The sequence below is a fragment of the Puma concolor genome, chromosome C1 (assembly GCF_028749965.1).
Source record: "Puma concolor isolate L17-30 chromosome C1, mPumCon1.1.hap2, whole genome shotgun sequence".
NCBI classification, from domain to species: domain Eukaryota; kingdom Metazoa; phylum Chordata; class Mammalia; order Carnivora; family Felidae; genus Puma; species Puma concolor.
The window spans coordinates 187,672,707-187,686,694 of NC_141674.1; the positions used below are offsets into that span (position 1 = coordinate 187,672,707).

Below are 13,988 nucleotides of genomic sequence, written 5' to 3' on the forward strand. Positions count from 1 at the left end.
AATGAAGAAATTTTTAAAATGCAGTAAGGTTTAAGAAAAAAAAAACCAGAAACAACCACTGTTAAATTTCATTTCAGAATTTCTTAACTGCACAGATATATAGGATTTTTTAAGCCAAAGATCACATTATGTAGTATGTGAACTTTTGTATTCTTTTTCCTTAGCATGACATTACAGACATTACCTCATACCATTATATATTCTTTAAAGACATTATTTTAATGGCTACATTGTGTTCTTATGAATTTGACATATTTCTTTTTAATTCCCAAACTATTGTCCCTATGGATTGTTTCCATTTGTTTATTACTATTATAAATAATGCTATAGTGAATACTTCTTCTATATAAATCTTTATAAACAACTATGATTATTTAATTGGCATATTTTCTTAGAAGTGGAATTATTGGGGTCAAAGAGTATGAATATTTTTGTAATTCTTAATATATTGCTGTCCACAAAGATTGGACTAATCTCATTGTTTTCATTTGTAAAACTGACAATTGGGCAATGGAACATTTTAAAATGTTTAATTTCCATTTGCATTGTTCTTTGTGAATATTTAAAAACACTAAGATTATGATCAAAGAACTAATTTATTATTATTATCAGTTATCATAAAACACTAACATATTCACTTAACTACTTTTAAGTGAATGTAATATGCTTTAAGCAACACAGACATTAGAAATTTTAGGCATAATTTTATAACAACTAAATTATACTGTGTCTTTTTATCAATTTTTTCTAAGTAGAACTACTTCACAATACTTTACAATGTTAATCATCATCAGACAATGTGTTTTACTGTGTATTAGGAAGATCTTAACTCAGTGGCTTAAAATAATTTCTTTAGACCTACTCTTATGGTTATACATTTCTTAAACTTAGATCTGAATTCTATGTGTACTTCTTTCAGCCTACTTATAAGTACATAAAACTTTCACTGAAAAGTAAAGTCTAACAAGAAAAAAGAGTTTTCAGAAACTTCCAAGTCTGAACATATACATGTCTATACATATATTATGAAAAATCTTTGAATCCAAGTCCTGTATTTCTCCCAAGAGGAAGATTTGTTTTCTTTGGTACTGTTAGCAAAAAAACAACCACCACAGTTTATGTTTTGTTGTGTAAAATAAATCCACACAAGAAGCAATCAAATGTGACCTATAACGAAGAAAAAGATTAGAAGCAGAACAATATTGCTCATGAATAAAGAAGCAAAATCTTCAACAAAGTATTAGCGAATTAAAGTAAGCAATATATAAAAAAGATAGTACACTATGACCAAGTGTGCTTTTTCCCAGGAATGCAACGTTGGCTTAACATTTAAAAACCAATTAATGTAATTTTCTGTGTTAACAAAACAAAAGAGAAAAGCAATATGGTCATCTCAATTAGTGAAACAAAATCACTTGGCAAAATAATAAAAACTCCCAGAAAACTAGGAATATAAGAGAATTTCCCAATAAGCATATGAAAAATCTGCCCTACAGTTAATATCATATTTAATAATAAAATGTTGAATGCAGTTTCCCTAAGATCAGAGCAATGCAAGGACTGCAATTCTACATTGCACTAACCTAGGATTCCTAACCTTTGGCAAGAAAGAAGTTAAACTGCATTTAAGGATGTCATTATTGCCTATAAAGAAAATTTTAAGAAATCTACAAAAAAAAAAAACTAATAAGGAAATTAACAAAGTATCTAGGTATAAAGTTCAATATATAAAAACTCAGTTGTATTTTTGCATTCTAGCAGCCAACAATTGGGAAATGAAATTTTTAAAAATACTATACAATAACCTAAGATACATAAAATACCTATGAATAAATGTAACTAAAGTTGCTCAAGACACTAAAAACTGAAAAACAATGCTGAGACCAGTTAAAGAAAAGCTAAATAAATGGTATGATGTATCATGTTAAAAGATCAAAAGATGCAATATTGTTAAGATACTGATTATCTACAAATTGATTTGTAGATTCAACTCAAGCCCAATCAAAATCCCATCCAATTTCTTGTAGAAAGATACTGATTGTTTTTGTAGAAGTAAGCTGATTCTTTTTAAGTTTATTTATTTTGAGAGAGAGAGAGAGAGAGCTCAAGCAGGGGAGGGGCAGAGAGAGAAAGAGAGAGAGAATCCCAAGCAGGTTCCACGCTGTCAGCATGGAGACCAATGCAGGACTTGAGCCCACAAACTATGAGTTCATGACCTGAAGTCAAGAGCCAGAAGCTTAACTGAGCCACCCACGTGCCCTGAAATAAGCTGATTCTTAAATCTGCATTGAAAAGCAAAGGTCCTAAGATAGCCAAAACAATCTTGAAAAAGAAGAGCAAAGTTGGAGGGCATATATGACCTGATATTAAGACTCGTTATATAGCTACAGTAAACAGGAAATGTGGTGTGAGGGGTAAGTATAGACAACTACATCCATGGAATAGAATGTGGTCCAAAAATAGACTACACATATATAGTCAATTGATTTTCAGCGAAGGTACCAACATAATTCAGTGGGGAAAGGTGAACTCAGGTTTACTATGCTATGGTCTTAGGCTACATTTTCACATTTTACATATTAGTTGTTAAAGGCAGAGAGACTGTGTCTCATTTATCTCCTATGAATAAGCCAGTGCTAGCACGTAGTGGGCCCTCCATATATGTCTGTTGAGTTAGATTGAATCAGAAACCAGAATGATACTCAGGAAGATATACACCATGTGTGTTAGGATTTGATAAATATCTTTAACAAAGGGAAGGCTCAGGTGATAGTTAAATTCAAAAATATTAAAGCTTCTAAGAGCCATTCTTAAGATTAAACTAAAATATATAAAAATTAAATTGTATATAATATTTATTGAAATCTGGGCAGATTGGGTGTTTCCAGAGATAACGTTTCTTTCTAAGATGTAACTACTTGGGTTCAAGTATTTGATGAATATTGGATAAAGTCACAGCCAGGGACACATATCAAACTAGGCTCCCTCTAACTAGAAGGGTCCCAGGCATGGAAAGTACCAAAGTAATGCTGATTCATTCATTCATTTTTTCAGTATTCACCATGGTACCTACTATGCACCAAGCATGTAGTGATGAACTAGACATATATCACTCTATCACCACTTATCTCATGTAGAAATTGCAGAGGATATTTTAAGGTTTCACTAAAATCAATACTCTCTTAGCGTAGAATTAATAGTGATTGCAGATTTTAGACCAATAATCTCACGCTCCTTCTGATTTAGATTAATGCTCCTCAGTAGAAATATAATGTGAGCTACAGATGTAATTTTTAAATTTCTAGCAGCCACATTAAAAAAGTAAAAAGAAACTGGTAAATTAGATTGGGTAATATATTTTATGTAATTTAATATACACAAAATGTTATTATTTTGACATGGTCAATATTTTTTAAATTATCCAAGAAATATTTTTAATTCAGCACATCTCAATTTAGGCAAGCCACATTTCAAGTGTTCAGTAACCACATATAGCTAGTGACTACCTTGTTGGACAGGGATAGGAATCAACTCTTGGTAAGCTACAGGCTGGTGAAGTTTACAAGTAGATTCCAGAAAGATAAAGAACCGATGGTACTTCTGGCCATAATGTTAGAGGGAAAGAACCCCCATTATTCTGTTGCTAGAAATGTCAGGATTCGTGGTTAAGATGAACCTAATTCTGTTATAGCTGAGTAACTCACCACCAGCTTTTATGTGAAAGAGCCCCAGAGCTTTACTATATTTGGAGACAGATCTGTACAGCCAACGTGCAAATATATCCAAGTCATCTTTGAGAATTTCAGATCTTCCCAGTGTTCAGTGATTTCCACCAATAATGAGACAGCTTTTCAGGACCCTAAAAAAAACCTGCTACTCAGATTTCTCAATGGGTATTTGTTGCATGAATGATGAAACGAAGCAGTAGCCCACATACCAGTTCTCTGAGACACAAACAAAATATTTTCAGCTCTAGGTCACTGAACTCATGCTCATTTGCATGCTTGCCTTCCATTTAAAATTCTAAAGCATCCAACAGAATAATTTTTTTCCCTTCATTCTAAGGTCAGTATTTCCATTAAGCTATAATACAAATCCCCTTATTTTCAAGAATAAGACTAATTTACTACACTATGCACAATAAGCTATATGTTAGATTCTCAATTTATACTATTTCACCAAGGCTGAATCTTCTCTATGATTTAGAGAGGGAATGAATTGGAGCCAGCCTGTCCTTTATCACAATTTTAACAAAACATTTACAGACTCATCAAAAAATTAGTTTTCCATCTTTTCCAGTAGAGATTCTCCAGGTGGGTGGTGCCATCCACCTTCACCCCAACAGAATCACCTGGCAAGTAGAATCATGGGCCCACTGCTGAATCAGAATCCCTGGATGTGTTGTCCAGGAATTTGCATTTGTAACAAGCACTGAGGGAGAACTCACACACACTAAATCTTGACAACCACTGCCCTATACAGAAGTTCTCCTTTAGTATATATAAAGATAAAATTGTATACTACCATTTAAATCTGTTTAAATCTGTTTACTACCATTAACTACCATTTAAATCTGTTTACCATTTAAATCATTGCTGGAGGAAATGGTGTTTTCAGTATTTAACTTGTTCACTGCCTTTGCTGAACATTTCATTGTGTAATGTAATTTACCTTTAAAGAGTATTCATCATTCAGACCATAAAATGTATGCTGTGCTTTCTTGATATATAGATTATGAATGATGGATTCAAGTAAAGTCAAATTTACACTTGTCTTAAATAGGCTAATGTCTAAAATCAAATTGACTAAGACCCAGATCATATTCTTTTGCACTTTCTGAGTACAGTCTCTATAATGTTTGTGACAAGTGTTAGGAAAAATGTTCTTTGTTCTTTGTTTTTGTTTTCCTATGAAATCATTTTAAGAGTACTTTAATTCAGTCACAATTTTACAGATAGCTATTGAGCCAGACACAGTACTAGGCTTCAGAAATGAATCCAATTTCAGTATTTGACTTCAAGGGAGTCCTAGCCTCCTCAAGGCAAGGATGAAGGGCAGACACATAAGCCTTGTGTTAAAATACAAGGCAGTAAGTTTTTAAGAGGCAACATGAGAGCAGAGAGAAGTGAGGCAGGGTGAAAGGGGCTGGGATTCATAGAGATGACGTTGTGCGCTGTTTGAAAGTGAGCCACAGTCAGCCAGAAAAGTGAAGTCATTCCTACAGGCTCATGCAGGACATAGGGAAGCTCAGAACATTGGTCTCCTGGGTCTACACCTGCACTCTTTCTACTACACTCAGCTTTCTCTAAGAACCTAGCCTTCAAAACATGCTGGCTTCCTTTTTTTTACACCCATAGCTTTCTCTGGTTGTGAGTAAGATGTTAAGGGTGATACATTTCCTTCTCAGGCCACTAAGGTGCCACTTAATTCACTCCAGCAATAACTAATAGAAACCTACCTTTAAAAGATGCTGAAAGCAATGTGCTGCTAATTTATTGCTACATCTATTAAAGCTCCAGAGAGAATTTGACTCCCTAGATTTTAAATATAGTTGAGATATTATGATGTTTCCCAATTTAATCCCTCCATAAATTAAGTGAAATGATTATAGTACCTGTTGTCACTTCATTCTTGCCCTATCTCCAATCACTCTTCTGCCTTCATTAATTCAGAATAAAATACTACAAGACATTAATGTAGCGCTTGGAGATAGGAGGGCTGCATTTTTATAGGCTCCATATGAAATCATACTTAAAGATGCCTATACCTTTACTGAATGGGGAAAAAAAAATCTTCTCATCTCCTAATAAATAACCTTTGTTATGAGTGAAGAAACCAAGGCTCGGAGATGTTAAGTGGCTTGGCCCAGGGTCACTGTGCAAGTAATTACCAGAGCCAAAACACCCACCCCAGGTCTACCAACTCCCAAGTGCAAGGCTCTATTTTCTAGTACATCCTCAAATCTTCTAGAGATTCTATTAAAACAGTTTCCTCACTGCTTGCAATGAAGGACATTGTTGCCAACATGTAAACAAAATGAAAATCTTGGCACCCCCCCCCCCATCACTTTCTCATCAGTGTTTTTAGCTTATCACTTCACAGTCATTATTTGGTGTTTTCTTACAGAAGGCAACAGACCACTGCAACAGAAACTGTCCTTAGATGGGAACCCCAAACCTATACATGGAACACCAGAGGGGTCAGATGGCCTACAGTGGTCAGCTGAGCAGCCTTGTAACCCAAGCAAGCCTAAGGCAAAAACATCTCCTGTTAAGTCCAATACCCCTGCAGCTCATCTTGAAATAAAGCCAGATGAGTTGGCAAAGAAAAGAGGTAAAGTGATTTCTTTTGCACAAATGATTCAACCTATTTTACACACACAGAGAAGTGCCAGAATGATAGAACTTTCCAAAAGATGCTGCTTAGTGAAGAAAGATGCACATGAAATTGCCTTTCTTTCTGTGACCAACATAGATTGAAAAGTAGATGTGATTCCTCCCATATAAATCAAAGGTCTCGAGTGTTTAAGAGGAATTACATCCCCTTTCTCTGCCTCTCTGTGGTCATTCTTCTCTTTGTAGGCATGGATAAATTTGCACCACAAATACTTTCTACCCCAATGTCTTAGGAAGCAAATGTTAATGCAGGAGCTCTTTTAGTAACTTGAATGCTGAATGTTTCCCAGACACACATGTTCTTAACTTGCATTGAATGAAGATGAATCCAGAAGCTGATGATGTCTTCTTTAGATGATCTTCTTCATGTAAATTCAGTTCTGTGTTAGAACCTTCAGACAATGTAATACCGAAAGAGGGTTTTATATCTGACACGCTATATTTTTATTATTTTTTGAGCTTTGCTATACTTTATACATAACTGGCATTAAAAATGAAAGGGGATAAATCACTTCCTTTCTGATTTCAGCAGATTAAATAATATTATTCTCATTCAGCCTTAGTTGTATCTGATTTCCTTGGCTTTGGTTTGATATACTTCCTTACTTTTCTGGAGGGAGATTTCTTTCTTCTAAGAAACATGGCCTTGTTGGGATAAGTACAATCCGCCTTTTCGCACTGTACTATCTGTATACCTTGGTGACGGTTTCAGGAAGTCAGGCAAGATTGGCGCCTCCAGAGCAGCTTTCAGTGCTGTTGCTCTAATTACAGGGCTGGCTCAGGACTGATGGGCCAGAGCCAGCGTACCTGGCACCAATGCTCCGTCCTCTCTCTAGCTCATTTGTACCTCTCCCAATCTCCATGTCATTTTCCTCATCCAAAAGCCCTGCTGGCTTCTAACCACACAGAGTGGTGAGAGCCAGCAGCACAAATGGTCTTTAGACATATCAGATTCTAAGAAACTGCAGTTCGTGATAGAACATGATGATCAGAGCCTCTTTCCAAAGCACAGAGGAGACACGTATGCCCAGAATGGCCCACCCACAGAACCCACTGGTAAAATCACAGCAGTCTCAGGGGCCATACATATCCCCACTGTGGATTTTTAAAACTCTGGGTTATAAACATATAAACATCTTGACAGAACCTTTTTTTTTTTCATTGAGAAACAAAAGATAAATCTCTTATTAGGGGGTGGGGTGAGTTAGCTGCTTTTGTCACTGTTGCTATTTAGCTCACAAGTAAAAAGACAATTTAACATTTTTTTCATGACATTACTTGTAGGCCCAAACATTGAGAAATCGGTGAAGGATTTGCAACGCTGCACTGTGTCTCTAACTAGATATCGTGTCATGATCAAGGAAGAAGTGGATAGTTCAGTGAAGAAGATCAAAGCTGCCTTTGCTGAATTACACAACTGGTAAGTAATTCGACTTAGAAACTATAAACTTGTGGCACTTGAGCTGTTCCTACAGGTAAAAGCATCTGATGGAAAACATTGTTTATTTAATGCATAAACATCACAGAACAACTCCTCAGTGAATTTTTTTTAAGTCCTATACGCAGAGGCATATATCTTGGGAATAAAAATGAAGGGAAAGTGTTTGAATAAAAAGAAACCTGATACACATAATTCATTGGAGTCTGAAGTTGGCCCCAAAGTATATGAATGATGTAGAACACAACCTCAACAAACGATATTTTTGACAAATCCCTGGGAGGCCAATATCATGAGTGATACTGAGAACAAATATTTTCCAGCTTTATCATTATAAAATAAGAAAGACTCCCTTAACAAAACTCAGAAACATCTTAGGCAAGCTGAGTGATAGAATCCCATTCTGGGGTGTCTTGAAGGCTGGAATTAAGAAATGGTACTCTGGTGTGACTTTGGTCCTGCCCTGCCCTGCTCTGCAACTGACGCTGAAAGAAGGCATCTCTTTGAGCCATCTGTGTTTGCTCATGTCCACAGCTGCAATGAAATATCTCCTGGTAAAGGTTAAGTTATTATAAGTGGGAAAACTTCTTAGTGTATCAGTCAAGACTTTTTCAGTTTCAAGTGATGGAAACCCAAGTCACACTAGTTAATGACAAAGGAGAATTGTTTGGCTGATGTACATGAGAAATCCACAAGATTCTTTTAGGTGAATTTGGTTCTAAGCCCAAATTATGTTATGAGAATTCAGTTTCTCTCTACCTTTCTCCCTTTCCCCTTCTCACTCTCCTTTCCTCTCTCAGTGTCTCCTACAGTCTCCTGGTTCTGCTTATCCTTGGCTTGATTCTTAGGTATGATCTCTCCATGTGGTAGCAAAGATGACCCCCAAGCGGCTCCAACCTTACATAATCCTTAGTTCCTGTGATCTGAGAGAGAGCTTTGTCTCTAGTGTTCCAACAGAAATCCAAGGGCTAATTTGCACTGGGTGGGTTGGGTCAATCTTCTGTCCCTAAACTAGTCACTGTGGCAAGAGGGACAGGGTCTTCCCACTAGCTAGGCTGGGTCCTGTGCCTACCACAGAGTTAGTGGTGGGGTGAGCCCCACCTGAACCCCATGAACTGAGAGTTGAAAATCACTGGAGAGTTCCCCAGAGGAAAATCAGGGTGCTAAAAACAGAAAAACATGTCCGCAGTGCCCAGGCTCACATGTGTTCTCTGTATCTCATTGGCCTCCCATGATTCTAGAATTTGGTCACATCTTCTGCATGGTTTTCCTTTCCAAGTCCTTTCTTTGACATAGATGTGCTTTTTTAGCAGATTATAGTTGTGTAAAACCAAGGATTACGCTTAACACAATCTAAAATTCTTGAATTTTAAACCATCTGCTATGTATAAGATCCCCATGTGCATAAGATACCAGAAACTTGAAAGAAAACCATCTCCTTCGGTTATCATTCAGTGAGGAATCACTTACCCTCCACCCAGTCACGTCATCTCGACCTTAGTGGAACTCTTCTCTGTTTGATCAGACAATAAACCAAGTAATTGTTCAAAGTAAACTCCAAGATTATGTTTGAAAGTACTTAGAGAACATAAAGATGCTATACAAATGAAAGGTGTTATTATGATGGTTGGTTTTTAAATTTTACAGTTCTATGACTTTTTTAAATCTATCCTTAAATTACCCTAATATACATAAGTGCACTCAACTTCCAGGCCTGTTTTCTAGAGCCAGAGTCAGCAAACTTTATCTATAAAGGGCCAGCTAGTAAATATCTAAAGCTTTACAGTCTGCAAAGTCTCTGTGCAACTACTCAGCTCTACTGTTACGGCACGAAAGGCAGTGGGCCAGATTTGGCTTGTGGGGGTCGTAGTTTGCTAGTCTCTGGAGGCATTAGTTAACTGTTCAGAGAAGACCACTCTGTCTTACTCTTTTGTGTGGCATTTTAGAGTAAACTCTTCCTCTGAGGCCTCTGTATGATACCTTCCATCTGAGTGACTCACACTAATTGACAAAGTGTAGCAGTGACCTCAAATTACCTCTCTCCTCCAGCTGCTCTGAATACTTTTTTTTATTTCCTTAGTAAAATGAATACCACATGGGTCACGAGACATCTCGAGATTTATAACAGACTCTTTGACTGTTTCACTCCTCGAGATCTGAAAGTGTGGGGCCAGGAAAGTCAGCACCCAGAGAAGTTGTGTATCTTTTCTCTGCTTGTAATTCACATTTTGTTTTAAACTGATGGGTAAAGATCACTCCTGAATGAGCTCTACCAAGCAGTACTGCTGCTTAAAAGTCACCTCTTAACAAATGGCACATTTCCTCCAAACTGAAGACGAACAAATACAGATTAACCATTTTTTTACATGCTGTTGCTACAAAATTAGTAAACAGCAGCACTTGTTTTGTTATCTAACCTTTAATAAAATGATCCCAAAATAATTACATATATATTAACTTAAAAATAAAACAAAAGTAATTCTTTTTAATAGGCCATTAACATACATTTCTACCAAATGGAAAAACTTTACCTCTGTTCCAAGTTAGCCTGCAGCCCAGCCAACATGGTGATTTACTTGAATAACTCCCTTTTGTTTTCTGAGGGGGAAAAGGGGATGAATTTTAGGGATTTTGGCACTCTTAAAAAAAAATAGCGGATCACAGAATTGAAGAAGGCAGCTTACATGTTTTAAAAAATGCAGCTTTCCTATTGGTGGTGAAATCATGGACCCCAGGCATTAGAGAGACTTGCGAATGCAGTGCTGTTCACATGTAAACCTCAGGATCGCATTGTAAGGCACATCCAGATTTGGAAAATGTGGGACAAGTCTTCCAGAGAGTTCCAAAATGAATGCTGGTTCAGGGACAGATGTTAACTCACCTGGTACGCAGCGACATCACACTTGTGGTCCTTCTGTCCTTACTCCGGGCCATCCGGTGCTCTCACCGAAGCATTCAGCAGGCATTGTGTGTAGTTTAGAAATAAAAAGAAACTCTCAGGTAAGAAATTCTGAACATTCGCTTTGCTGCCCAGCTTCAGGAGATGAATCCTGCCTGATCGGATTCCCCAAAGCCTGCCGGGATTCATGGGAATGGTGATTTTGGGGGACTGGGAAAAAGTACCTGCTTGCACGTGCTCAGTACCCAGCGGGCACACATCAGAATGAGATGAACCAAATGCTTGTCCTTCCCAGTCTGGCTGTGAAAAATACTTTTTCAGTGCAGTTATTGAAGAAAACCATTAAGTAGCTAAATTATAATATCAAAGTGGGCATTTGGCCAGGACACAGTTACATAGGCTAAATGACCATTATGTGGATCATTCTCTTTTCCCAGAAAGAATTGGGGATTTGAGAGGGCAGCAAAGATGACACGGTGATCCCACACTGTCTTAACAGAAAATAAATTTTGCAACATGAGTGTCTATGAAAAGTCACATCAGGAACTAACATGAAACAGCTGGTTTCCTTTCTATATGATTGGCCCCCTACCACAACTGGAAAATATTCGTCCTTTGGAATCATAGCTGCCAGATTTAATTGGTTTGTGTGCAAACTAGTCTAGTTTCTCATCACAAATTTGTGTGTGTGCGTGTCCAAGTTGATGGTGAAGGCTTAAAATGAACAATAAACATTAACTTCAAAAAACATCAAGGCAGGAGAATAATACTTGATAGCTGTGCCATATGCCGGGGGAGAAAGTATTCCAGAATAGAGCTGTAAAAATTGCTAGGTGCTATTGTCAATTTAACATCTAATTAAAAGCACTCCTAAAAGGAAATGGAAGATGGTAATGAGCCAGAGGGTAGAACGTGTGCTGGGGATGGGGTAACAGGGCCATAGGGAATGGAGGCTGGAAGGGACAATATTTTTAGGCTGCTTTGCTTCCATACAGGAAAGGGAAATCAAAGCATGATTCCTGTACAGTGTTCTTACACCTCATGTTTATTTTTTCCTGAAGTGGCGCCAAGTCGTACTTAAGCAGAATTTGGAGTAGGCCAGTTCCAGCCCTGGCCCCCCAGCCCTTGCCTTCCTCTTTCTTCGCCTGCTTTCTCTCCACTGTGAGTGTCCCCCCTCCCAGCAAAGACAGGTGAACCTCCTGCAGCTCCTCACAGGCCGGGGGCTCCTCCCCACACCACTGGCTACCAGATGAACTTGTAATGGGGTCCCCGTATCGCGTTCCTTTTTTCCATATTAACGGTTGAAACTCACTGTTGTGTCACTGATAAGCTCATCCTTTCGATGACCATGGGTCCTCCTTCCCACAGTGACATATTTTTATGCTCGCAAGTGTTAACCAGAGTCTCCTGAGACTCTTCTCCATCAGCCGAAAGAATAACCCTATAAATGTGAGAATTTCAGGCGGAAGAAAAAGCCATTCTGAGATTAAGTGTGTCTGCTTCCGTCATCCCTCAAATTCCACTCCACAAAGGGGCTTCTCATCTGCTGTGGAAGCTTCGCTGGTAGCCGTGCAAGACCACACATAGACCACAGGGTGGTCAGCTGGGCGGCCCCGCATATGGACCAGATAGCATCACTGTGACATTTGAAACATCATGTCCTTTTTCCAAGGGCTCCCGAAGGGGAAATTGCCAGTGGAGACTTTAAGAACAAGCAATGCGGGGCGCCTGGGTGGCGCAGTCGGTTAGGCGTCCGACTTCAGCCAGGTCACGATCTCGCGGTCCGTGAGTTCGAGCCCCATGTCGGGCTCTGTGCTGACAGCTCAGAGCCTGGAGCCTGTTTCAGATTCTGTGTCTCCCTCTCTCTGCCCCTCCCCCATTCATGCTCTGTCTCTCTCTGTCCCAAAAATAAATAAACGTTGAAAAAAAAAAAAAAATAAGAACAAGCAATGCAACAATGTGCCATATACTCCCAGTTTTCTGCTCCTTGGGTGCCCAAATAATGTAAAAATCTTGGCAGATACCACCTTGGAACTGCTTCAGTTTGAGTCCAAATAAGACCAATTTTCTTCCCTTGAAGGTTTACACATAGCAGGATTCTTTCCTCCAGCAGTCCTGGGCTGGTTGTCCCCACCATCCCCCCCCCCCACCACATTTCCCCAAACTTTTAGCTGATTTTTGGTCAATATCTGGCTTCCCATTTAATGCTAAGAGCCTGGTTTCCCCAGGACGTTCTCTTTGTGAATAACCGAGCATTGACTGAAAGATCATGCTTGTAAATTAATATTTACTTCTCTCCATACCGAAGTATATGTGTGTACACTATAATTAAAAGCTCTGAGAGCACTGCGGTCACCCTTCGCCTAGGTGCCACCACCAGAGATGTGGATGCCACTGGTCTGACGGGGACTCCGGAATAGGCTGTTGCTGTTTTTTTTAAAGAACTGCGGGTGATTCTTCTGTGCCTCTGTGGTTGAAAACCACTGGTTGAGAGACATACAGAGGGAGTGGTACATCTGGGGCTAGCGCACTATTCTCAGCTGGATGCGTTTACCCCCCCAGGAGACCGTTGGCACGTCTGGAAATCATTTTGGCTGTCACAACTGCAGGAAGGGAGTGCTACTGGCATCTGGATACCCCTAAATATCCTACAATGCACAGAACAGCCCTCCCCTCCCAGCACCCATAACAAAGAATTATCTGTCCCAAGACATCAATAACACTGGGAAAGCCCAGGCAAGAGGAGAGTGAGAGGAAGAGTCCATCAGTCCTTCTACAGGCCCTGCTGTGGCTCCTTGAAGGAGGGACTGGGGTTCCTCCCCTTTGCTGCACCTCTGAGTATCTATCTGCCTCTCTCTCAGTTGCCCTCCTAACCCACTGCTGGAAACCTGAGAGAGGAAATTTCCTTTCCAGTCATTTCCATACCCAAAAAAACATAACCATAGTGTCCTCTTCTTTTCAAGGAAATTTTAAATGTAAGCTTTCTAACTATACATTTTACAAGTTAAATTACATTTTTGTTTCCTTAAGACCAGAAAAAACAATTATGTTGAAGTGTAGAAAATTGAGGGCTTTGCTTTTTGTCTATTTTGCATTAGAGAATTCAACTCAGTCCTTAGGAGAGAATGGAAAAATTAAGAACCAAGGGTTGCAGCTAACAACAGGCAGTCCCTTTCATTAGCCATTCTGTCTCTACCTGAGTCTTTTTCTCATTTTGCAATAAAACCAATACCACAGGATGGGGGGTGGGGGAGCT

General features: G+C 38.8%; 1 protein-coding gene across 6 annotated transcripts in view; it reads left to right on the forward strand.

The window, feature by feature from the left end:
* The window catches only part of SPATS2L (spermatogenesis associated serine rich 2 like), a 167,446-nt gene that overhangs the window by 123,150 nt on the left and 30,308 nt on the right, over nt 1-13,988 (forward strand). For 5 of the 6 annotated variants that reach the window (XM_086719231.1, XM_086719230.1, XM_086719233.1 and 2 more), the window contains 2 exons: nt 6,127-6,333; nt 7,680-7,815. In XM_086719231.1, the coding sequence (XP_086575357.1) occupies nt 6,127-6,333; nt 7,680-7,815 (343 nt within the window). The remainder of the gene's footprint in view (nt 1-6,126; nt 6,334-7,679; nt 7,816-13,988) is intronic. The other variant, XM_086719232.1, reaches the window with a different exon arrangement.